Source organism: Misgurnus anguillicaudatus, chromosome 19 (genome assembly GCF_027580225.2).
Source record: "Misgurnus anguillicaudatus chromosome 19, ASM2758022v2, whole genome shotgun sequence".
NCBI lineage: Eukaryota > Metazoa > Chordata > Actinopteri > Cypriniformes > Cobitidae > Misgurnus > Misgurnus anguillicaudatus.
This window is the reverse complement of record NC_073355.2, coordinates 6,102,319-6,129,498: the sequence shown is the minus strand read 5'-3', so window position 1 is coordinate 6,129,498 and position 27,180 is coordinate 6,102,319. Positions and strand designations below refer to the sequence as shown.

Here is a 27,180-nt window from a genome sequence, read left to right as displayed (position 1 = left end):
AGTAGGGTGTAAAGCGTTTCTTTGGCAGAAGTTATGAATATATTGTAACTTTTGCTTAATTTAGTGTAGTTACTTAATGTTGCTTAACTTCCTAAGACCCAAGCTTTGGTTTGGCTTGCATTTTAGATTTCTTCCAGCTATTTGGGCTTCGGAATAACCAATAAATATAATAACCAAATGTTTTTCTTTGAACATGAAGCAGTGTAATTGTCCATGCTTGTGTATATCAGGTTCCAGTTACACAGAATTAAGTATTATGGTGCAAACAACAAAAAATGTGAACTTCAAACTGGATTTATATTTCCTTATGAGAAAAAAAATCTTAACAATACATTTGCATCTGTTTGGTCCATTACAGAAAGTTCTGGGAGACCTTCATCTCCATATGTCATGAGAACCACAGTCTACACGGCATCACTTTTGAACAGATTAAGATCCAGCTGGAGGCCCTGGAGCTGAAGAAGACCTATGTGCTCAACCCACTCGCCCCAGAGTTCATCCCTCGCGCCCTCCGCTTGCAACATCCACAGGCTCCTGGCAAACACCAGCACTCTCCACCAAAGGTAAGAGGCTCAGCTCATTTTTAGCTTTTTAAATACTCCAGCGAGAGTTCATATTGCTTTAAAGGCCGAATATGTATATTTTCAGAAATTTGAAACGGGATTTAAGTACTCGCCATCTTTCCATCCCAAGTGTTTGTCTTCCTTTATTCAACACATTGTTGTTGCCTTTGTGTAGGGCTGGGCAATTTTTTCGATTATTTTGATGTTACATTTTGATGCGATTCTCATTTTTTGGGAAATGGAGATTTTGAATGGAAGTTCATTACAGTCAAAGTGAAACATTATCTGATTACACAGCAGGGTTTTCCTGCATTGAAAATTAAACGTCATCCGCTCAGGTAAAATTTCGATCACCAAACACCAAAGCGTTTACGTCAACGTATGTTTTCAATTGTTTCTGATGGAAGCGCCACACTTTTCAAAAAAGCTGGGCTTTGTCCGCACTGAGCACCAGCACTTGGCAGTTTTTTAACCGAGAGTTGAAAAATGTTCAACTTTGGGTGAAACACTCAGCTCTTCAATGTCACTTCTCACTCGGCCGTCCAATCACAGTGGAGGAAAGGTGGGACAAACATCCCAACACACACACACACACACACACACACACACACAGCGCATCGTTCCAAGACTGATAAACAAAGCAGAAATATCATAGCAACTAGGGGTGTCACGATTTTCCAAATCCTTGATTTGATTACATTTTTTATTCTAAGGTCACAATTTTTTTTCAATTTTTAAATTATTATTTTTTTGAAAGCACAAAAAATGCTAGGCCATTTTTAGACTAGGCTTTTATGAAATATAATATCTGACCTTGAACACGGAGATGCCCTGCCATGTTAGTCGTGCTGCCGGTGGAAAAATATGGTACACGCACATACCTCATAAAACTAAACCTCCTGTCAGATGAACATTCCTGTCAGTACTTTGTAGGGATGGGCATTTTCCAGTAATTTACTATTCGAATATTTAAGCTCATAAAGAACGAATATTCGGATATTCGTTTATTTAAATTATGTTAAGACATGCGTCTTTTGTATTTTTCATTTTGTCATAATTATACAGAAGGCTTATAATTAGGAAATATCCACAACAAGCTAAACTTATATTCTGTATGTATATGTATGTATGTATTTTTAAGTTGAAAACATTGTAAAAATATGCATATATTTTAAATTCTTTAAAAATATCCTACAGAAAAAAAGGCGTTAAACCACCATGCGGGGCGAAGTCTGAGTCAAATCCTTAGTTTCAAGTCGGTCGTTAGTATGAATTCATTACTGTTTGATCTTACATACATTATATTATACCAAATATTATACACTAACCCCAAATCTAAGCGAAGTTTGAGGACTTGTGAAGTTTAAAGTTTGAGGACTTGACAAAGTAGGCTATCATCATTTAAACAGACTCAAAACACCAAAGAGCCCGGAGCAAACGAAAAAACACATCTACATAACCGACTACTCATTCGTTGATGCGGGCGGAGAAGTACGTTTAATAACACGTGAGCCCTCACGTGAGCCAGTGGCCAAATGCGGCGCACAAACCCGGAGATAAAAGGACAAACTTAAATTCATCTGCAATCTGCATTGCCAAACAATCAGAAATGCATACGAATTAATGTTCATGTACATTTAAGTATGTAAAAGACAGTATAGATGAAGTGAAAAAGCATTAAATAAGTCGTAACCCTTTGGTGGCACATTAAAAACAAACAAACATTCGAATAGCATTTTTTAAATTCGAATTATTATTGCCGATCGAATATTCGGATATCCGTGCCCATCCCTAGTACTTTGCACCTTAAAAACACGCTTTTATTAGCGTCAGACGAGATTGTGAGACTATACCCCAATAAGTCATGTTTAAATGCTGTTTTCATACCTCTTTAGCAACTGAAATAAGTTGATGTGAAACTTAAAGAGAGTGCTTGTCTGAATGAAATGCACCAGTCCGAGCAAACAGTTTGCGATGTTCTCGTTGGCAAGGTGGACAGTGTTACTGGAAATGTATGATTCGTAAGGTAATATCTTATTTGAACAGATTAATTTTAAAGAATGGTTGAAAAGAAGTCAATCATAGCTAGAGATAAAACAGAATAAAAATGATACGCTTATAGTGACTAAAATCACCACGATTATCAATATTATCATGGTTTTGATAGCCATTCCAGAGATGTAAAAAAAGTGATGCAAACCAAATTTAAAATAGATTTTACATATAAGTGCACTTTTGTTCACAATCACATAAACATCAAATAAATAACACAAATCATAGCACACTGAGGTTGTGAGGTAAATATTTACCTAGTTCAGATAAGACACAAGTGAGTAGATCAGATTTTCAAATAAAAACAAATTTGTAGTAGAAAGCCACGCATGAGTAGAAAGTAGCTTTAAACTCATCAGATCACTTAATTTAATTGAGAGTTAATAGAAAATATGGATCTGTCTAAAGAAATATTAACTAAACGTTTTTACTTTAATTTAATAGCCATTGAAACACTGTCATCACAAACACATAGGAGCAGACGTGAATGAAGGTGTTTTTTTATTTCACGTTATTGGTGAAATAATATATTGGTTGATGCTTGACTGGTGTTTTGACCCGTGACACGGTTAAACGGTAAAAAAAAGTTGTAATTCTTTATCATGGTTAACCATTAAACCGGTAATCGTAACATCTCTAATCATAGCCTACATGATGAAAATTATTGATGAAGAATCTAATCAAATTTTAAACAAATCATAGGAGAATCTTATGAATAGCTAAAAGAGAAATTTGAATTGTTTCGTTTAACAGGTGATGTGAGATTATGACTCCGTACTTAAAACTACAATCGAATACAACAAAACATTATAAAATGCCTGGTTTTAGGTCTAGTTTTCACAGAGATTTACGTTTTTTATTAAAGATATTTTATATATATATATATATATATTTCGTCCCCTTGGAATTATAAGGTTCTATCTGCGTTCTGAGCAGTTTTGAGATATTGAGCTTCAAAGTTTTTGCATTACATATAGGAAAACTTACATGGGGAAGAAGTTTCTTTCAAACATGAAAATAACAGGGACCCTAAATGCATTCTAAATATACAATATCAAAATCCTCTCAAATTTCTAAATGTTGATTTTTGGAAGGGGTCAAATGCAGATAGAACCTTCTAATTTTAAAACAGCACTTTTCGCTAAGAATTATAAGGTTCTATCTGCCAAAACATTGTTTAAACATTAAATATAAAATTAATGTTGTAACAATTTTTTAACATGTGTTAGAAAGTAACATTTTGATCCTTTCTATGACATTTAATATTTTTATTTTTAGGTTTTTTATCTCTAAAAGTCTGATTTTACATTGCTCTTTTACAACATTGCTTCTTCCCTCTTCTGGCTCAGTTTCTCTCCCATCCTCCTGTATATGTCGGGTTCATTACAAAATAGACAATTTTGTTTTAGCATGTTATACAATTCCCTACTGAAAAATCCACCTAAGACCAGCATAAGCTGGTGAGCTGGTTTGAGCTGGTCTCAAAACTTGGTTTTAGCAGGTCTCCCAGCTTGGTTTTAGCAGGTATTGCTGGTGTAGTAAGCTGGTCTAGTTGTGTTTTGGTCACTTTTTAAGATGGTCTAGCTACTGCCACCTTGGACCAGCTGGGGCCAGCTGCCAGCTTGTGCTGGTCTTTGCTGGATTTTTCAGTAGGATTGAGCAGCTATAGGCTACAATCATTCTGAAATCATTTTAATACTGAGGTAACTGCTTTAACAATCTTTCACATGTTTACATTTTAACATAACAATCATAACTTACTGTAAACACACTTTTTTTGGGTAGGATAGGTTAGTTCGTTTTTTTCTGTATTTTTTATCTTAGTGCTTGCCTCTTAATTTCAGGAACTAAGAAGCTAGCACTGCTGGCTAGTGTGGTGTCTAACTATGACAACAATCTCCTCAGCAAGACCTAAAAAAAGACTGCCCCTACTGAAAAATCCAGCAAAGACCAGCATAAGCTGGTAGCTGGTTTTAGCTGGTTTAAGGTGGCAGTAGCTGGTGTAAGCTGGTCCAACCAGCCTGGCAAAGCTGGTCAAGCTGGTGGGTCAGCTGGTCTTCCAGCATGACCAGATAAGTCCAGCTAGACCAACTTAAAAGTGACCAAAACACAGGTAGACCAGCTTAAAAAGTGAACAAAACACAGCTAGACCAGCTTAAAAAGTGACCAAAACACAGCTAGACCAGCTTAAAAAGTGACCAAAACACAGCTAGACCAGCTTAAAAAGTGACCAAAACACAGCTAGACTAGCTTAAAAAGTGACCAAAACACAGCTAGACCAGCTTAAAAAGTGACCAAAACACAGCTAGACCAACCTAAAAAGTGACCAAAACACAGCTAGACCAGCTTAAAAAGTGACCAAAACACAGCTAGACCAGCTTAAAAAATGACCAAAACACAGCTCAACCAGCTTAAAAAGTGACCAAAACACAGCTAGACCAGCTTAAAAAGTGACCAAAACACAGCTAGACCAGCTAGACCAGCATAAAAAGTGACCAAAACACAGCTAGACCAGCTTAAAAAGTGACCAAAACACAGCTGGACCAGTTTAAAAAGTGACCAAAACACAGCTAGACCAGCTTAAAAAGTGACCAAAACACAGCTAGACCAGCTCACTACACCAGCAACACCAGCAAAAACCAAGCTGGGAGACCAGCTAAAACCATCTCACCAGCTTAAGCTGGATTTTACAATAGGGTAGTGATGCACCGAAATGAAAATTCTTGGCCGAAACCGAAAACCGAAAAAAGGAAACCAAGGCCGAAAAACCGAAACCGAAACACCGAAATAAATTATTATGCCAATTATTAGTACAATTGCATTTATGGCTATCACTGTGTGCTAACTTTACTAGGGGTGTGTGACGGATAAAAAAACTCACAGTTCGGATAACATTACAGTTTTTGAGGCACAGATCAGATTATTTTTCGGATCAGCAAAAAGCAGGTGGGAAAAATCTAATAAACAATAAAGAAATTGCAAACATTTATAAAAGAGAACAAAGTTGTACATTAATTAGGTCTGAAATTAGCATTAGGTACAGAAATCAAATTAAATTAAGGGTGAACTTGCCTAAAATTCGGGCTGTCGATCTTAAGGTTTCTTAATAACTTTGCGTTGCGTGCCATAATCCTCACAGATATTGTGTGTCTGTGATTTTTCCTGTCGTCAAGGACAAAGCCGGCAACACCACATATAAGGACAGTTTTACGGACAGGGATTAGACTAGTCCTAGAATAAAATAAATGTAAGAGCTGTCAAAACTGAAAACAACTTGCACTGACATATCTTAAAATACATCAGTGCCCTTTGTTTAGTCTCAAAATGCACACAAGTAATACTTTTAGTAAGGCATGTTTGTTAAATATTTTCTAATGAAACTAAGTTCTAGTTCTGGCTTAAACTAATCCCTGTCTGAGAAACCACCCCATAAAGTTGATCCTGATTGGTCCTCTTCTGTGCATTTGAAGTGCTGATTAGCTCACGCAGATAGAACCTTATAGAGCCAACTTAGAGTTCGATTTTGTAGATAGAACCTTTTTATTTTTTTAATAAAACGTCCCAAAATGTACAAAACTTAAAATAAAACATCACATAATGTAAATAAGTTGTCACAGAGTAAGAATATGTGAATAACTCAATTTTGACAAAAATGTTAGATAGAACCTTATAATTCCAAGGGGACGATTTGTAAAAAAACACAATATTCCAAAACAAATGATAGTTTTTCATTTTGCATTTTTATTGCGACTTCAACCAGATGTTTTTGCATCTTATTTTTATTTTTTTATTGGAAAGTGAATGTTACTGCAGTATTGTTGTAGCCCAATTTTTTTGTAATGGTGGCTTTTTGGCACTTTGTAATGCCATTGGATGGTTATTGAGTGTCTAAAGATCACATACATACATCATTAAAGTAATCCATATGACTAATAAATGTCTTCTGAAATTAAATTATGAGTATATGTAAGAAAAATATATTTTATACTTATTAAATTAAACCATGAACATAGACCTACAGGTAACAATGGTGCATTCACGTGAGTAAAGTTCACACTGTCGTTGGCATGTTGGAAAGCTTGTGAGAATTAATAAACGTATATCTGAGTAAAGTGCACAAAAAAGCACTAGAAGTCTTCATGTAAACTATTTAAATCCAAAGTGTGTGTTTTCATAAGAGGCATCCACTCTCTGTGAGCTTTACAATGCTCTTTAAATGTACACATTTATTAACACACTTGAGTACTATGGATTATGTTTATGATGGATGGATGTGATATAATATGACACAAATCATATCTAAAGGCCAGAATCTTATAAAAGGTGGAGGTGGTCTCTTTTGAATACTCAGACAAGTACATAGCACTTCACTAAAAAAACCCAATCACCATAGCAACCACATCTAGAAAAATGTGTCATTTGAAGCCAACTGGTTATCTTAACCAAGCACAATCCAGACTCTCATAAGCAGTTTTTCTTTCATTTCTCAGTAAATATGAAATGTGGTATGTATGTAACAGAAGCTATTTTGACTTCCTCTTCAAATCAACACAGTAAATGTCACACTGGAACTTTTAAAAGCACCTTTAGGCCTTCTTACAATAGAAAGATATTCTTGGTGTTGGTTTTATCACTCTGGTCATCTCTCGCTCCTCCACGAAGACGTGATGCTCAGATACGGTCAACAGCATAAGGTTTGATGCGACGCGCTATGACGTGAAGTCACGCTCTCGATTCTCCATGGACTTTAATGAAGAGTTTGATCCGCGCCCTTATAACAAGCCAGTCGATCGTCAACCCTGAAGATAGGAAGGCTCACGTGCCAAAATAGAGTAGACTTCCTCTTTGTTTTAATGTGGACTCTATTCAGAGAGTTGTTGATCTTTCACCATTTTGTAAGAGATTACATTTTTATACCCAAATTTGAGGCAACACATTCAACTTCACCCAGAAGTCAGAAATTAATTGAGCTTAATATTCAACCATTAATTCTTTTTTTTTAATTAAAGGAACAGTATGTAGGATTGTGGCCAAAACTGGTATTGCAATCACAAAACTTGTGGCCAAAACTGGTACTGCAATCACACAACTGGTGGCCAATACACAAAATGACAACATAAACATCAGTTGAGGGCTGCAACTCCACTTTTTAAATGACAAAATCCTGGCCAGACCACTGTTGTCAGTGATATAAGTATTTGAAATGAAAATGATTTCATCATGTCTAGTGACATATCAGGGCCATTTTATGATTAATTGATATACATTTCTTACATACTGTTCCTTTAAGGACTGCAAGTACATAACTTGAATTGGTCATCTGAATAAAAACAATAAAGTGCTTTATTATTTTTCTGCCTTGTAAAACTGTAAATTTGAAAATTCATGGATTACTTAATAATTTTAGCATTAGAAATACTACTGTGACTAAAGTTTTAACACATACTACTAGTGGTGTGTTATTATAATGAAGATGGGAAAAAATGTGGCGGCATGGTGCAATACAAAACATTCTTTGTATAAAGTATGACCTGAATACCTTCTTATACATACTTTGTGAGATTCACACTCATAATATTAGATATACATTACTGATATTTATAGAAATTAAACAAGGAGTGATTTTAATATTCATAGCTGCATTGCCTGTGTTTGTGTTTATAGAAAGCACAGACGATCATAGAAAAAGATGTTGTGTGGCTCTTCCAAAAGCAATGATGAAAAGCTGGCTTTCGGTTTGTGGAGGTTATTTGATGAGAGATATGAGGATTAATGCAGCATTGCCATGGTGACGGCCCAATTCGACTGCTAAAGCAACTTTTATAACTGAAGCATGGATGGATTTGGTAGTGCTGAATATTGGAGACGTGTGGTGTTAATCTCCAAAAGCAGCTTTTGTCGTACACTATCTTTAGTTTTTAAGTTACGTTCATCTGTTGCGTGTAATTATAGTCATTGGTTTTGTCACAGGTGCTTTCCTATTCTTCCACTGTGTAATTTCACAGGCATTGAACAGTACGACACTCATCAAACACTATTGTAATGACAAGCGGCATAACGCACGATCTGCAAACGATTCATACTCGCTGACCTCAGAGCAGTCACGCTCGGGCCGGCAAAACGAGGGAGTCGCCCGTTGATACCGTAAAGCACTTGAACAACATTGATCTGTTATGAAAAGGCACGATTTCCCAACAGATCACATCAATGGACTCGGAAGTCGTGAGATGCATTTCAGGCAAGCGAGTGTTACACTTTTCTTCAATTCGTCCCCTCAAGCCGCCCTCTGCTCTCATTTGTCTTCAGCTCCGCCCGGGTGGAACCAACACCCTCCACCCACGTATCTAGACCGTCTTGGATGAGTCCTGCCTGACCATGTGGAAGTAAATCGCTGTAACTGTTTTGACAAATCAGTGCTGCCTCGCAGCAATACTGTTACGCTGGGTGACGTCATGCGCTCACTGAAAAAGTGCGACCCCACTAATCCCTTGGCTATAGTTAGTAAACTGGATGTGTAAGATCCCACAACCCCCCGCCAGACAAAAGTCTTCATCATCTAACAATGATTCACACAAACCCTCTTCTTCCTCTTCTTTGCAGGCGAAAGGACAGCTGGCCAATCACACAGAGCCCTTTCCCCCTGAAGGCTTTGGTAAGTCCCTTTTTTTTTCTTAAAGGCCTGAACATATTTACACAACTTGGAAAAATGTGCATAGTGATTCTATGTACAGCTAATTCACAATAATTTTATAATAAAATCAGGTACACTATTGTCTCAAGCAAAGGCTGTGTTCATTATAAAGCCTATATAGTCTACATAGTATGGTTAAAAATTATCTTTTTTATGCCAAAAGTCATTAGGATATTAAGTAAAGGTCATGTTTCATATTTTTTTTGCCCAACGGCTGGGTAAATATAGGACAGAACATGCGCTGGGCTAGTAGTTGGGTTGTTAGTTTTAACCCAGCAAATAGGTTGTTTTTAAACCCAAACGATGGTTTCATTTTTATTGCAACATTGGGTTAATGTTACTTCATAAATGGGTTAATAATTTTTTTTATTTAATCTTATTTTATTTATTTTATTTTGTTACTTTATTGCAGATGTCAAATTCACCACATTAAAAACACATGCCAACATGGTAACGTTACACCCTTTACTTTTTTTATTAATAACATTACATGTGCTATAATTCACAATACGTAAGCTGTAGTTACTGGTAGATTGATTTGTGGCCGATATTAAGAAAGCTATTACAAAAATGTAATTACGGTAAATAAGAGACAAACAGAAAATTGGTGAAACTACATAAATTTTTGTTATGCATAACATTTATAAATAAACCCTTTTAAAGTACATATTTACATAATTAATAATTAAAATAAGATATAATTAATGTGGATCTGACATCTCATGGTTTTGTTTGAATAAGTGTGTTCAACTAGTGTGTTGTTGTCTGTGACACAACATAACGTCATGTTAAAAAGTGAATAATTACCACTTTACTATCAGTTAGACTTTGGCTTTACATTGAGTGACACTGAGTCTCTTTTCATTACCAACAAATTTAAGTAATGGAGAAATTTACTGGCCCGTAAAAAAGATTTATATTCTATCTAGCTAGCTATCTTATCTATCTAGCTATCTAACTAACTATCTATCTAGCTGTCTATCTAGCTGCCTAGCTAGTTATCTTGCTATCTCCTGTCGATCTGCAATATATCAAAATATGTCGGTCTATCGCTAGCTGTAATACTACCGAGCACCTAAGGTGACATTGGAGTAAAAAAAAATCTAAAGTTTACTTTCGCCTGCTCACGTGAAACTTTCGCCTGCTCACGGGAAACTTTTGCCTGCTCACGTGAAACTTTTGCCTGCTCACGTGAAACTTTTGCCTGCTCACGTGAAACTTTTGCCTGCTCACGTGAAACTTTCATGTGCAGATTTTTTTTTTAAGTTTAGTTTTGCGTGCGCACGTGAAACTTTTGCATGTGCACATGAAAGTTTTGCTTTCATGTGCCCTCGTGATAGTTTCACGTGCGCACGCGATAGTTTCGAAACTAAACTTTATTTAATTATTTTGCCATGTCCCCTTAGGGGCTCCGTATAATACAGTTTACCTCAATTAAAAATATCTTAAAGGAATAGTCTACTCATATTCAATATTAAAATATGTTATTACCTTAACTAAGAATTGTTGATACATCCCTCTATCATCTGTGTGCGTGCACGTGGGCGCTGGAGCGCGCTGCGATGCTTCGGTGGCATTTGGCTTGGCCCCATTCATTCAATGGTACCATTTAGAGATAAAGTTAGAAGTGACCAAACACTTCAATGTTTTTCCTATTTAAGACGAGTAGTTATACGAGAAAGTTTGGTGGTACAAAATAAAACGTAGCGCTTTTCTAAGCGGATTTAAAAGAGGAACTCTATTTTGTGGCGTGGTGGCACTTTTGGGGGTACTTCGACTCGCCTGAAAAGTCCGCTCCCCTTCTCACTCTCATAATGGGAGAGGGAGGGTGTTACTGCGCCGAGTCGAAGTACTCACAAAAGTGCTATTACGCCATAAATGTAGCTCCTCTTTTAAATCCGCTTAGAAAAGCGCTACGTTTTAAACATCCAAAAAAGAGTAACTAACGTATTTGCGATCCTGTGGGAGTAACTTATCAAACTAGCTAACCGCTAATGACAATAGCGGTGCATGTTATAACCCTTCACGTCATAATATAGTAATAGTTTTTATGGATAAATATATTCATACGAACCTTGTTTATGCGCATAAATCTAACAGTGTGTCCGTGTAAAAACGCTGCATATTCACCTGAAGTAAATTTAAACAGCACCACACACTTTTTTGACTGAGCATTTGGGTTGATGTCGCTGGAGCGGGAGGGGTGCATTCATTCAACTGTCTGTGAAAACCACCCAAATATTAACCCAATGTCTGGGTTACACAAAACTTGCCAAAAAACTACCCAATTAAATGACCAAAAAGGCTCAACCCAGTGTTTGGGTTGAAAAAATAACCTAGCATTTTTTAGAGTGTAGATATTTTGTAAATGTCCTACCATAAATACACTCACCTAAATGATTATTAGAAACACCATACTAATTGTGTTTGACCCCCTTTCGCCTTCATAACTGCCTTAATTCTACATAGCATTGATTCAACAAGGTGCTCAAAGCATTCTTTAGAAATGTTGGCCCATATTGATAGATTAGCATCTTGCAGTTGATGGTGATTTGTGGGATGCACATCCAGGGCACGAAGCTCCCGTTCCACCACATCCCAAAGATGCTCTATTGGGTTGAGATCTGGTGACTGGGGGGCCATTTTAGTTCAGTGAACTCATTATCATGTTCAAGAAACCAATTTGAAATGATTCGAGCTTTGTGACATGGTGCATTATCCTGCTGGAAGTAGCCATCAGAGGATGGGTACATGGTGGTCATAAAGGGATGGACATGGTCAGAAACAATGCTCAGGTAGGCAGTGGCATTTAAATGATGCCCAATTGGCACTAAGGGGCCTAAAGTGTGCCAAAAAAACATCCCCCACACCATTGCATCAATGAGAAATTGAAAAGGTGTTCCTAATAATCTTTTGGTGAGTGTTTATCAAAAATGTATGTATCATTAGTAATATGTGTTGATTAGGACTTTATTTGGACAACTTTAGAGGTGATTTTCTCAATATATTTCAGATTCCAGATTTCCAAATATTATCTTGTCCAAATATTGTCCTATCCTAACAAACCATACATCAATGGAAAGCTTATTTATTTAGCTTCCAGGTGATGTATCAATCTCAATTTAAAAACAATGACCCCTATGACTGGTTTTGTGATCCAGGGTCACATATTGTCATTTGTAAACATAATCATAATAAACTATTTATTTTTTAATAATTTCAAAGTTTAGTAGTAATATGTTTTTTTTTCTAGAGGCAATAGAAGCGGGTAGACAAAGGTTAATATCCCGAAATAATAAATGAATTTAAAAAATCCATGCTTCTCCTAAAATGCATACGGGTGATCCTCACGAAAACTTCGTTTTAAAAATGTCAAGCATGAAAATGTAAAAATTGCTTAAATTTACTTTTTTCCCACCAGACATTGAAAAACAAAGTCTGGAGTAAATGGGAACATTAATTTAAAAACTTTTACTTATCATTTAACACTTTTTGTAACATAATTAAAAAAATTTGTCCTAAAAAATCTCATTACCGCAACAGTCAGAAAACATCAACACTGACATATTTTCAAAATGACATGACAAACCTGAAAGAACAAAATTTGGAGATTCTGCACATGCATTTAAAATCAAAGTATTATGCTTCAATTAATTAAATTAACATTTAATAAGCATTTGTTGCGGTAATGATAATCAAAATGTCGTGTAAGCATTCTGACAAGACAATGTTTCAAATTAACTGTAAAAAAATGATCTTACCTGGTAGCCATCTTGAAGTAACTGGTCCATGTGCTTGGTCACTCAAAATCAAACTTTATTAAAATTCTGTATGTGTGCTTAAACTGTTCTCAAAAAGTGTTGCGGAGGATGAGAACATCAGGCATGGACACATCATTTTCCTAATTTTTCTTCATTATTATTATACATGAATATTCAGTAAATATTTTTTCTGTCATCTAAAGTAGTCTAGCAAAACATCCATTTATTTTTCTTCTTAATATTTTTGTGTTCATTTGATTAAATTACAACATAACGCATGTTCAAACACAGCCGGACACATTGCGGTAATGAGAATTTCAGCAGAAAATGAGATAAAATGTACAATTATAAATTCTTATGTTGAAATCACACATTGTGCAAGGTAGAACACAGTATTGTGTTAATTCTGATGCTTTTTAATGTTACTATATTACACATTTTAAAGCTAAAATCATTAGTGCCGTGGTGTTTCAATGGTTTCGTGAGAATCACCCATACCAGACCAAAAACAAACCAGTAGAAGATGGCAATACACTAAACATAGAGTACAGCAATATTGGCCGCAGATATTTTTGCTGCCTTTGACCTCTGATTGGGCACTTTGGGGAAATTATTGGTGTGATTTGACAGGACTGTCAGGATGAATCGAGGTCAGTAGTTTGTAGATCGCTGCTTGAGCGGCCATCAACGGCGAAAGAAAATATGTGGGATAAAGAGGAGAGAGAGCGAGATGAGATCAGTCAAGTGGATCTAGCTTCCTCCAACCTCACTTCTTGCCCAACCTAAATGCCCTCTCACCAGTAATGAGCAGCAGCACCTCCAATTCTCTATGAATTACTCCCTTGTCTGGGCGAATGTCTTGAGCCATGTGTGTGTATGTGAGGACATTTCAGATGTGAATGCATAGCAGTGGTTCAATCTGAAGCAACCATGACCCTGAAATTGGTACAGATTGGGGTGTATTAGTGTGTAGAGTTTCACACTTGAGCTTGAAGTGCAGGTCTGTCTTTTTTTAGACCTGAGTGTGCAGTTTTATCACATTTTAATGTAAAGACTTTGAGATTTGCCTTATTTGATCACAATTAATTTAAAAGCAGCCCAGTTTCACTTGCTTTGTTTTATCACATATCCAATATTAGCAGAAAGGAAATGTTGTTCTTGAAACACAGAAACTGTGAATTTTATTTTGTAGTATTGATTTATCAATACAGCTTTTGGTAGTGAATGCAATCTAAATTGGTCACAGTAGAAAGCGGAGTAATTTCTCATCAGTATTCATTACAGATGTCACAATTAAATGCATCACGAAGCATCTCTTTTATTGTTTTTGCATGCACTATCGTGAACAGTGGAAGTAATCTCAATGCATTGTTTCACTTCTAAGCTCTATTATTGCTAAATAATTGCGATTTGATACCATCTATCTGTTTATTAGCTAAAAGCCTTGAGTGTTTTGATTTTCATCATCTCAGTTTCAATTTCCTTTTGTCTTTATCTTCAGTTCAGCCGAGCGCTGCTGTTTTGATGGGGAACCCCATTCAGGCCTTCACCCCACCAGGGCCGGGAGCTCCATCTTCCGGGAAATCTCCAAGTCCGGTTCAAAGAATCGACCCTGCAGCCAGCATCTTATATGTGCCTGCTGTCTACGGGGGCAATATGGTCATGCCCATGCCTCTGCCCGTAAGTTCAGGACACGCGTCCTTTGAATCCTAAACACTTTAAGAATTTAAGCCAGGTTGTTATGCACCTGCTGTTTGTGTTTTCACTTGATGTCATTTGGCTACATGTCAATCTAAGCAGTTGTTCTTGATAGATTTAAGCGGTTGGTTGTCTTATTGATTTTAGTCCGAATTACAAAGTAAACATCTTTTAATGGATCAGTCCAAACATTTATTTAATGGCTTGAATTAAATCCCTGTGCCTCTGAATTGGTAATGCATTAGTTAATAAAGAAGTTTTCCTGCAGTTCAGATCATGTTCTTGCAGCTTAGTTGGTGTGAATTATGTTAGCAGTGCAAAGGTCAGAGGTTATACACATGATACAATGAGTGCACTGTTGCTTTGGATAAATAGTGTCTGCCAAATGCATAAATGTTAATAGGGGTCATGACATTTTTTATTTTTTAATTATTTTTACTAAAGTGTACTTATAATATTACTTAAGTTTTTTCATATTAAATCGGTTTATGACCATATCCACCATATTTTCATGCTCTACTTGGAAAAGGTCTTTCTTTCAGACAATAGTATCCAGTTGCAGCCCCATTTGAGTCGCTCCTTTGACTTAACGCCAATGGGGGGAGCCAAATACATAAGAGACAGGGTTCCCACGAGTCCTTGAAATCCTTGAAAGTTTGTGAATCTGGGGGAAATAATTCAAGGCCCTGGAAAGTTTTTGAAAATATACGTACATTGATACAGTTCATTAAAAGTGCTTGAATCTATTTTATGCAAGAAGTTTTCTGGAAAAAACATATTATTCCATGTGTAGTGTAGGATAATATCATAAAATTCTAGACTTTATAAGCACACGTGCTACACTGTTCACTTTAAATGCTTATATCTTCTGTATGCGAATGTAGATTAATACCAAAATGCTTTTTTGCATAGTTGTTTTTGACACATTAAAACGTCTCTGGTTACGTATGTAACTGTTGTTCCCTTTGAAGGGAACGAGACGCTGTGTCTCCCTTGCCATACATCCTGCGTCCCTGTAACGCCGTCTTTGGCAATATTTCAGATAGCGATATACTTCCTGGTTCCCGCGTCACCCTGTCTTTGTCGTTAAGTGTTGTTTGGTTGAATTTGATATACACATTCAGGCGCACTTACCCTTGGAGGCGTCCCCAAAGTGTCACAGCAGTGACGCAGCATGAGTTCCCTCAAAATGAAACTGTAACAATGTATTTTAAAAGGTAACACGAAATACGTAAGAGAGCGATTACATAAATGCTTTTGTTATTAAAAAGAAGGGCCTTTTAAGATATGAAACATGCAGGTTGTATTAATGATACGAAGATCTTTTGTATGGCAAATTTTAATTTTAATGTCATGACCCCTTTAATGTAAAGATTTTATCAGATAATTGTTTTTATCTAGCCCTGCGCTTTTCACAATTCCTAAATAAGTGTATGACCATCAACATCTTTTCATCATCAGTTGCCGTGGCCTGGCTATCAGAGTCGTTTCCCTATGGATCCTCGCATCATGAGTCATCCAGCCACCATGGCGGCTTACCTGCGACCGGCGGCCAGTCGAACCTCACCTGTGCTGTATGGATTCAATCACCCGTCACCTCTGGGTCTGAACCAGCAGCCCGGCACGGACAAGGAGCTGCTACAGGAGCCCAGCGGGAATGGTATCACATACATTATTACTGGTTTTCACCAAGAGTCTCTGTAACTCGGCTATTAAAGCATTGCACTGGCAACACCAAGATTAGACAGTACTTAGTTACTATTACTATTCTTACTATTAACTTAGACTGCGACACTTTAATTCAATTTCAATTCAATTTTATTTATTTAGCGCTTTTCACAATTGGTTATTGTTTCACAGCAGCTTTACATTAATAGAAGCAGGAAAAACACAGAAAAATCGACAGATAGCATAACATAATACAGATAGCATAAGCAGCAGAATTTGCTGCAGCTATGAATCAACATTATAAGCGAGTGTATTACTAATGTAACGTATAGAAGAGAGTGCTAAGTTAAGCCAATGAAGGCCGACTCCCCGAGTTGAAAAACCTCTTAGGAGAAAAAACAGGACTTTTTTTAGCCGGGGGGAAAAAATTCCTAGGAGGAAAAAACCCTTGATATATATATATATATATATATATATATATATATACTATATATATATATATATATATATATATATATATATATATATATATATATATATATATATATATATATATATATATATATATATATATATAATACTGTGTATATATATATATATATATATATATATATATATATATATATATATATATATATATATATATATATAATACTGTATATATAAAATACTGTATATATGTAAATGAGTGTATATATGTAAATGAGTAAGGAGGTTAAACAGGTTCTGTCAGTGGTCGTTGGTCAAGCATCACCTGGGTATCACGTTGAAGGACGGCTAGTAAATCAGGGATGTTCTGACCTTCACATTTGGTTTAAGTCAACTCGGTTCCAGACAGGCTAACTATTGCGGCATAAGTATATTACCCATATTTAAGGATTTAGCAAATTTGTGGGCCTAGGGCGAATCTATGTATGCCATCTGATCTTTAAAACAGAAACACGTTTGACTAAGGCCAGAAGCCCTACTGTCGTCGTTAATACTAACGTACAGTGGCAAACGGTTCTGTATGGCATACTATTCTCAAGACCATGGGAAAATGCCAAAATGGCAACCCGACCATACCCGACTTTACAAACCGCATGGCAAGTACTGGCAACCACCAACAACAGTGTAGCATCACATTGGCATAATTTTGCACCAGCAAGCATTACATCAGAATAAGTAAAATAGTTTAATCTATAAAATGTCAACATTGTTGTTTTAACATGGGACTTCATTTCTAGGTGGATGAACTTTTAACTTCCCTTTCTAATTATTTGTCTGTTTGACAGTAGTTTATTCCCTTGATCGTTCACGTTTTCCAAGTTTTTGAACCTGATGAACCAGGTTTGGGTTTGTCATATACAGCTGTTTGTATGGATCAACCGGTCACCGATGTACTGATTTCCTGTCGTTCTTTAGGGAAAATGGACATAAATGGAAAATCGGAGCATTGCAGACTGCTAACGCCTGAGAGGAAAGCACCTGAGCTGAAAGAAAAACAGGTACCATCTATCTGCCTGATCCCTCTTGCGTCTTTTCCTATTTAATACTGAATATATCAGAGGAGTCCACTCCCCTTTACTTGTAACATGGATCATCCATCTTTAAGTTTTGCGTGTCGGTATTGATCAAACTCTTTCCGCTCTGAAGGGAGACCCAGAGGCGGTACAGAACAAAAGTCCCGAACCCCAGTCGACCATGGGCTTCCCCGCCAGCCGCCTTATGCGCAAGGACCCGCAGGCTCAGAGGGCCCTCAACTTCCACATGGGGCCGCCGCATCCCGGTTTTCCCCCTCACCACGGAAACAGTCCATTTCCACAGCAGTACGGACTGGCCAGACCTCCTCTCCGTATGCAGACCCCCATGCACCCCCAGGCCGCCTCCTTCCCCCCGTCGTTCTTCAGCGGGCCTCCGATGGCACACCGAGGACTGCAGTCTCCGGTGCTGGAGGGATTGGAGGGCGGCGACGTCTCGATGGGGCCGGTTTCGGGAGCGGTGTCTGAAGATCTGAAAGGTGTTGTGAGAGGTCTGCCCCCACAGTCGCATCAGCAGCCCCTGCGTCTCAACAGCTTTGGAGAGGAGAGTTTGGACTCTTTGTTGGGTGATACTCTGGGTAAGCATATCTGCTGTGTTTTGGGTTTCCTCTGCCAGCAGTTGTAATGGATTAGATTGGCATACTTTGTTATTGGCGATTAGATTTGATACATGTTCCAGACTTAGGAATTCCCTCAGTGTTGTGCCAGAGGATCTGTGAAATTTTCAATAAAGATGAAAATAAAGAGGCCTGTTCATAACAAATCTAAATGATAAAAAACAAATTAAACGCATTCAATTTCAGAACCTTTTGATGAATTAAAATCTTGCACTACAATGTTTTGTTGTTTTTCTTTTGTGTTTTTCTATTTTTTTGTTTTTGTTTTCTTGCCGTTGCTTATATTTAGGGTTTTTAACTATTACCCCTTAAATGCATTCCTCAGATCTTTAGATACCCGGGTTGACAATATTGCATAATATTTACATTGTATACTTTTTGCAAATCTGTTTAATTCTTTATTCCCAGATCTAAAAAATGTATCAGCATATGCTTTATTTTTTCGTTTTGTTAATGAAGTAATAGGACATTTTTATCCTAAAGAGGAAGTTTTGATATCGAGGTAAAAGGGATAGTTCACCCAAAAACGAAAATTCTGTCATCATTTTCTCATCCTCACGTTGTTACAACTCTGCATAAATTTCTATGTTTTGATGAACACAAAGGAAGATATTTTGAGAAATGTTTATAATCAAACCGTTTGTGGACCCCATTTACTTACAAACTATTGTTTTTTCCTACTATGGAAGTAAATGGGGTCCACGTAGGGTTTGGTTACAAACATTTCTCAAAATATCTTCCTTTGGGTTCATCAGAACAAAGAAATTTTTACAGGTTTGTAACAACATGAGAGTTATCCCTTTAAAGGTGCAGTGTGTAAATTTTAGCGGCATCTAGTGGTGAGGTCACCAATTGCAACCAATGGCTTAGTCCACTGCTCACCCCTCGCTTTTAAAACACATAGAGAAGCTACGGTAGCCGCCACCAGACAAACATGTCATCGTCGTAGAAAACTTAGTACAAAAATGTGTCCGTTAAGGGCTTCTGTAGAAAAATGGCGGCACAAAATGGTGACTTCCATGTAAGGGGACCCTCGGTGTATGTAGATAAAAACGTCTCGTTCTAAGGTAATAAACACATACCGGTTCATTATGAAAGGTCTTTATACACCCCTGATAATATAGTTTTGTATATCATTTTGCATTTCTGTCAAGAGATCCTTCTAAAAATTACACACTGCACCTTTAAGCAGGGATAAAGGGCCCCTATTATGCCCATTTTTACAATATATAATAAAATGGTGCGTTCACATCAGACGCGGATGAAGCGTTAAGCACGAGTGATTTAGATCAATTCAATGCAATGCCACACTAGACGTCCTGCGGCCAAATTGAGCATTTCGTGCGAATCGCATGAGTTGAAAAATCTGAACTTTGCGGATATTCGCTCCGCGTTAACCAATCAGGAGCTTGCCCTAATAGTGACATGATTACGTCTTAGCGAGCTAATACGAAATACGAAACAATGGAGGACAAAATCACCTATATGTACACCTATAGCTGTACGACGTAAAAAATGCTCTTTAATCAATTTGAGCTATATACATAAACGTATAGAGACTACAAGATGGCTAAATCCAACAAATTAAGCATATTCGCGTCTGATATTCATGCACAAATGAAGTGAGTTAACTAAAAATGTGCAAGCTAACAACTACGTGCGAATAGTGCGATTATTTATTTTTTTCTTGTCTGGTGTGAACGTACAGTAAGTCTCAGATGTGCGCAGAATGTCACTGTGAAGTTTCAGCTTAAAATACCGCACAGATCATTTATCACGGCATAAATGTGCCGTTTTCGTGTGTGTACCTTTAAATGCAGATGAGCTACAGCTCCTCCCTCCCTCACGTTTAGTTAAACTAGATCTGATTTCTGTGATCACCGTCTGAGACAATAGTATCTCACTATTGAGATATGGCGGACAGTGTACAACTCACTGACGGCGGAAACTGTGGTAATGCAGGACTGTCAGTCAGGGCTATGGGCGGGGCTTTATCAGTGTGACATCACATTTACAAGAGAATCAAAACGGCATGTCTAATGAGACTGCTTTGGTTTAATAGGAATTAAAAAAAGAAGAAAGTGGATTTTATTCATTGTAGGGTGGTTGTGTTAACACACATTTATGACCTTGTAAAAGTGGATTTTGCATAATAGGTGCCCTTTAATATCAAAACTTAAATGAGTTTGTCTACTGAAGTAGGTTTTGGTGAAGCGGCCTAGTGTATTTCTTACTGTTGTTTGTTGTGTTGTCACAGATGGTCAGGTTTCTTCGGGGTTGGATGGTCTGGGTCCGCAGCAGCAGCAACACACTCGTGTGGGTCAGTGGGGTGAACATGCCCCCTTCCTGCAGCCTGGAGTGACTCCCTTCCCTCTGCCGCAACAGTTGGCTCATCTCAGTCAGCCGGGTCTGCGACTCCCTCAGCAGCTTCTTCGAGCCGGCTGGGGTCTGGGTCCCGCTGCAGAGGAAGACCCCAGACCTGTCATGCCCAGGTTACAAGAGACTCTTTACTTGTATTCCTTGCTTTATATAAGTGTTTGGGTCATTAACAAAGTTTTCACCTCCCTCTTTCTCTTCCCAGATATCCCGGCCTTTTGCGTGAAATGCTGCCTCAGGAGCAATACGAGCAGCGCGAGCCAGCCGACATGCCACCTCCTCAATCGCGTCTTCTTCAGTACCGCCAAGTCCAGCCCCGAAGCCCCGGGGACCTGCCGTCGCCCTCCTCATCCAGCAATCCCAACCATTTCCCGGCTCCGCCCTCCTACCCCGACACCAGCCGAGAGCCGCCCATGAGCGGCCAGCCCTTCCAACAGCATCAGGCCTTCAACCAGGCGTCCTTCTCTCTGCCACCCGAGCACACAGCAGCGGGCGCTCTTCCGGTGAAGTACCTCCTCAAGGAAGCTCACTGGCCTCACCCCAATCTGCCCCAGAGCCACGTGCTGGGACACGGTTTGCCGTTTGGCCTGCAAGCGATGGCTCACAGACAAGAACATGGTCCTCTGACGCAGCTCCAGCACCACCAGCAGCAGAAACAGCAACTTCAGGCGGCGCAGAGCAGCCTGCACAGCGTAGAAGAGGTGAGGACTCGTTTGGGTTGCCAGGTCTCTCTGATCTTCGCATGCTCATCTCTTTTGTCTTTCATCTTTCAGTATGAACCACGGGGTCCCGGGCGGCCCCTGTACCAGAGGAGGATCTCCTCCAGTTCCCCCCAGCCGTATCCGGACAGTCAGGATCCTCAGGACCACCCCGCACCCTCCTACAGATACCCGACAGCAGACTTATGGCTGGGCAACAGCGGTCCTGGCCCGGCCTCCGCTCCTCTCCACAACATTCCATGTAACGGAGCGAGCCACCTTGTCCCGCACCGGGAGGTTTTAGGTGCATTTCTGTTTTTACTTTTCATCAACATTTATCAAGATCGCATGTTAAAATACTGTACTTTTCTCTTATAATGATGGTCTGGTGGTGCACAATTAAAGAAAAGAGGCGCTTTATTGTAACGCTTTATTAACAAACACATTATGTCATTTGACCTTATTAACTATTTATTGTGTTTAAGTAATAATGACATGTTGTAATTGTCCCTCAGTTTCAAAGGCAATGAGCGGCCCAGATGAACACGTCAAGCCCGAGTGTCTCCCGCAGTCGCCTCACCCCGTTAGTGCCGCGTCCCTCCAGCACCACGGACAGTTCCCACCCCTCATGCCCAGCAAGCAAACCCCGCCAGATCCAGGAGGGGGCAACGGCAGCCCGGGAGGCCCCCAGAGGCCCGGCAACCCCAAACCCCCGACCATGTCCTACGCCAGCGCCCTCCGAGCCCCTCCGAAGCCCCGCCCGGTGCCCGAGCAGGTCAAGAAGAACAGTGACCCCATCTCTCTGTTACAGGAACTTAGCATAGGCAGTTCAAACAGTAGCAATGGCTATTACACGTATTTTAAATAAGTCAATATATATGAGCTATATACACCTGTTAAAAAGAAAACGATTGAAAAAAAATAGAATAACGATCTAAAAAAAACTATAAAAATGTCTTGATTTTGTGGGATAGTTAGACAATTTTGCGTTTTATTATTTTTTACTCGCTTTAGTACTCGTTGGTTCTTTTACAGTTTGGCATCTGTGATTTTACAAACCGAATCAGCATATACATATACATATATAGATATATAAATATATATATCATGAATACCAAAACATTTCAGGAAAAACTTTTAAAAAACAACAAAAAAAAGATTTATGGAAGATAAAAGATTTTTAAAAACACCATGAATTGGTTGACCACTGAGCTGCCCGTCTCCTGTAATTTTGTCTGCTCTCTCTCTCTCTTTGCATCCACTCCCAGAAGTAAAACCTGTTGAAGTGATTTCTCCCAGCTGGCATTTTTTTATGATGTTTAGTTTCTTGATCATTATTGGTGTGTTTTCTCGTGCTTGCAGCTGAGTGGTGAATTGACTCGGATCAAAAATATTATAAAAAGTTGTATAGATGTAGACAGACTTTTCTCAGAACTGTACATATGAATAAATGAATACATGAGATCAAACGTCTTGGCCTTTTTCATCTACTTGCACATATCAGTGAATACAGAATCAAATTGTCATTTCATTTAGGACAAAATGAGCCGTAAGAATATTTACATTATGAATAAATATTCTGCTTCCATTGGGTTTGGATGTTTAATGTTTAAAGATTTCATAAGGTAACAATTTCAGAGTATTTTTGTGCCTGACCTACTCTGATTTTACTTCCTTTTGTGAAATATCTAAAAAAAATATTCGTGTTTTTAAAAAAAATTCACTTAACTTAAGTTCTGTAATTTACTGGAGATGGCTGAGAGTGTGAATTTAAAGACCCCATGAAATCACGCAAGTTTAATTTTTTTTACTCTGTGTGTTTAAAGCCCCCCTGTAGTCAAAAATGTTATCACTTAAATCCAAGGGGCAACCTTCTGATCTCTGTCTTGAAGCCAACACATGACATAAACTGTAATTCATCGACGGGCCACTAGAGGCAGGCTATAAAAGGGAGTCAATTCCCATAGACCTCCATGTTAAAATGCTCAACTTTACAGTACAAGAAATGATTTTGGTCTATAGCTACTTTTCCCCTTCATGACAACTGTGAGAAGGGGTGAATGTTTGTAACTCTGTTTAAATTATATTAAACTTAAAAATCTGCATAAATAAGGGTGTGGCCACTTGAGGACGCGTGAACTGCCACTGCTGTCAGCTGTCACGTCCTGCCTCTTTACCCATTTTTGATTACCCACGAGTGATGCGCTGCTAACTATTGGCTTCAAAAAAGCTCTTCAGAAACCTATGGGTGACGTCACAGACACTACGTCCATATTTTTTACTCATCTTTAAGTATCATATTGGTATATAAAAAAGTTTTATCTGTCACAGTAATTTCTTCATGCTTTAAAACGGCTTGCGTATAACGCCACACCCTTGCCTCTTTTAGTATATGTGGATTTATGTATATGTGAATCAGTTCCCGCCTCTTTCGCACCACTTCGGATTATAGATGTATATGTAAATAAATGCTACATTTGGCAGTTTTAGTGCCAAGTCTATGCGGCATCCTTACATAATACCTTTGGTATTAAATTGCGATAATTAGACTGTCTCCAATTTTATGGATAAAATACTCTGCAATGGTGTTGAATTATGAATTTGCATGTGGTTTTGTCTTAAAAACATTACATAGACATGAAAACAACAATAAAAACTTGATTTTCACGACAGGTGGACTTTAAATGGGAAATTTCACAAGACTTTTTAAGATGTCAAATCTTTGTGTACATATTTGAAGTTTTAGCTGAAAATAGCATGTAGATAATTTATTAAAGAATGTTAAAATTGCCGCTTTGTAGGTGTGAGAAAAATGTGCCGTTTTTGGGTGTGTCGTTTAAAATGCAAATGAGCTGATGACATGCACTGATCACCATAATGGTGGTTCATTGAAATTAAAACTCAATTGTGCTCTCTCTCTCTCTCTCTGCACTAAATTAAGAGGCGGTGTTATTATAATAAGATCCCCTTCTGACATCACAAGGAGAGCCAAATTTCAATGACCTATTTTTTCAGAGAATGGTTTACCAAAACTAAGTTACTGGGTTGATCTTTTTCACATTTTCTAGGTTGATAGAAGCATTTGGGACACAATTATAGCATTTGGAAAAATGTCCTCTTTAAGACCTGCGCTGGTATAAAGACAAAAATTTGGGTTTTGCATATCTAATAGATGATACATTTGGCATTGCTGAGAAAGTGGACCTAAAGAATTTGTTTTTTTCAAAATGTTTTATAGCTTTAATTAAACATCTTAGTTGATTGGGTCATTTAATATGTCCCGCCCAAAAGTAACAATCCATTAAGAAATACTGTTGTAAACATCCAAATGCTCACACACATACTGTATGGAGTCCTTAAAATGAGCTTTTTGAATATTTATAGCTATTGGCAATAAATCCAGTTGCTGCCTTTGAATCTGTCCAACCAGATTTTCTAGTGTAAAGAAATGAAGTTCAAATTTATTTGGCTGCTGATCAGGAAATCCCATTAAAGTCAACTTTTCAGAGTGAGATTAAAATCTATTTTTTTTTAATCGAGCATTGATTGGATTCTGCAAAGAGCTTTCAACATAACCAGCGCTTGAATAATAAGATAAGTATAGTCAGCCGAAAAGAAGTGTAGTTATAGAGTCATGTTTATGCGTTTCGGGTTAAGGACTTGTTTTAAAAAGTCATTTTGTATTCATGCTGACTTTAATGTGGGCAAGATCCTGTTGCATCCTTTCTTAATAAATTATACATCTAAGCACCAGCAAAGATAAACTGATGAGATAAGTTAGTGTTGATGTTGCAACACTGCAATTTATTTATTAAACAACATTCTCATATTAATGTAGCTTCATCTACACAACACAACAACACTGAACCCTAAAATAGTTTGAATGGTGACCTCCTATCTATCAAACTTTCTGATTTTCTTGTTTTGGCCTACTAAAAAACTTTAACGTTAAATTGTTGGATGATGTTTAATATGCATGTAACAATACAAAATAAAAGCATTATAATTGTTCCTGTCTATCAATATCATAAATATCGAATATGAATCCTCATGAAATCTAAACTGGCTGAACAATTTACGTATACTACTTAAACTTATCAAATAGACTATTAGCAGGCATGTGTATTTACATGAACCAAATGTATCTGACATCATTTTTTGCAGTGTCGTAGCCTACATGAAGAGTTTGGTTTCAAAACGCGATAAACGCCATTTTAAAAAAAACGAGTTACTGCCAAAATCAGTATTATATCAGGTCAGTATTGGATTTATTGCATTTTGTGGAAAAAATATTCATTTTTATAATAAATCTTTGAAAATCAAATTATGGATTTGAATTTTTTATGTTTTTATAACCTAAATATGTAAAAGTTTATAACAGAAAATACAATTTTTCATCTTTTCACTTTCTTGGTATAGAAACACATATTTACCAAAATGAGTCAAAATGGATTTATTGCGTTTTGGAACCAAACTATACAGCATGACAATGTCCTTTCCACTAGTTAATAGATTGGTTGGGCTATGATGTAATGCGTATGAAGTAAGGGATATTGACTATTAAAATGAGCTCTGTTTCCTATAGAAAATGTCAACACAGCAAACAAACTTGCATTCATCAAACATCATAAATCATCGGTTCACTAAGACATTAAATCTTTATGTAACTTGCAGCCTAAAAACCTTATAAGTATAAACCTGCACTATCGTATTGTTATTATTAGTTTCACATCATGTGATAGTCCATATTTGATGCTATACAGGTCAAAGAGCAAATGGATAAATACCACAAAGAAATGTACAGGATCCCAAAATCTAAAGCAATTTTCATAACGCTTTACAATTTGTGAGCATTATAGTGAATGCATTAGCTAACATAAACTAATAAATGTTGTAGAAATATTGTTCACAGTTAAAGGTGCAGTAGAATGTAGGCATAGATGAATAATACGAGTTCTGTACATCGTAATGACATATCATGAGCCTCAAACACCACTGTTTGCTCCTTCTTATAAAAAACTCGTGCATGCAAAAGACAGCTGGAAAACAGACCAATCTCAACATAAGACCGACTGTGATGTTATAGTCGAGATGTACGCCCCAACATTAAATTATGTACAATGTTGTTACAATGCTAAAAACAGTGTTGTGACTGCTGAGTAAGCGCTATATGCTAGCGTTTAGGCTAAAGTTCTATTATTGACGTTACAGTTCATACTGAAAAAAACACAAACTTACCACTCAGAAACTTCCATAAACAATCTCCAAACAATTGATTATTCCTTAAATTCTGTATCTTGGTCTGATGCAGACTCATACATAAGATCTGTTTACACACACACAGAGCTACTGAAGGTGCTGCTCTGAGAAACAGCCAATCAGAGCAGAGTTCAACATTATTATTCAAAAAAGGTAATAATAGACCATTTCATTTTAAAGGCAAATCCTAGGGTTGTAAATGGACATGTAAAACCATCTCTGGATAAATTTTGCAATGAATAAAGCCACATACCTTCTATGTAGATATCAATAAAAT

At 37.5% G+C, this 27,180-nt stretch overlaps 1 protein-coding gene across 2 annotated transcripts in view; it reads left to right on the top strand.

Moving 5' to 3' along the window:
- helz (helicase with zinc finger) overlaps window positions 1-23,113 on the top strand; it is an 81,114-nt gene extending 58,001 nt beyond the window's left edge. For both annotated transcript variants that reach the window (XM_073856838.1, XM_073856837.1), the window contains exons 22-31: window positions 359-563; window positions 9,216-9,267; window positions 14,569-14,747; window positions 16,227-16,425; window positions 17,838-17,920; window positions 18,069-18,531; window positions 20,828-21,062; window positions 21,152-21,647; window positions 21,720-21,948; window positions 22,160-23,113. In XM_073856838.1, the coding sequence (XP_073712939.1) occupies window positions 359-563; window positions 9,216-9,267; window positions 14,569-14,747; window positions 16,227-16,425; window positions 17,838-17,920; window positions 18,069-18,531; window positions 20,828-21,062; window positions 21,152-21,647; window positions 21,720-21,948; window positions 22,160-22,512 (2,494 nt within the window). In that variant the 3' untranslated portion in view covers window positions 22,513-23,113. The remainder of the gene's footprint in view (window positions 1-358; window positions 564-9,215; window positions 9,268-14,568; window positions 14,748-16,226; window positions 16,426-17,837; window positions 17,921-18,068; window positions 18,532-20,827; window positions 21,063-21,151; window positions 21,648-21,719; window positions 21,949-22,159) is intronic.
- The last annotated feature ends 4,067 nt before the right edge of the window (window positions 23,114-27,180 follow it).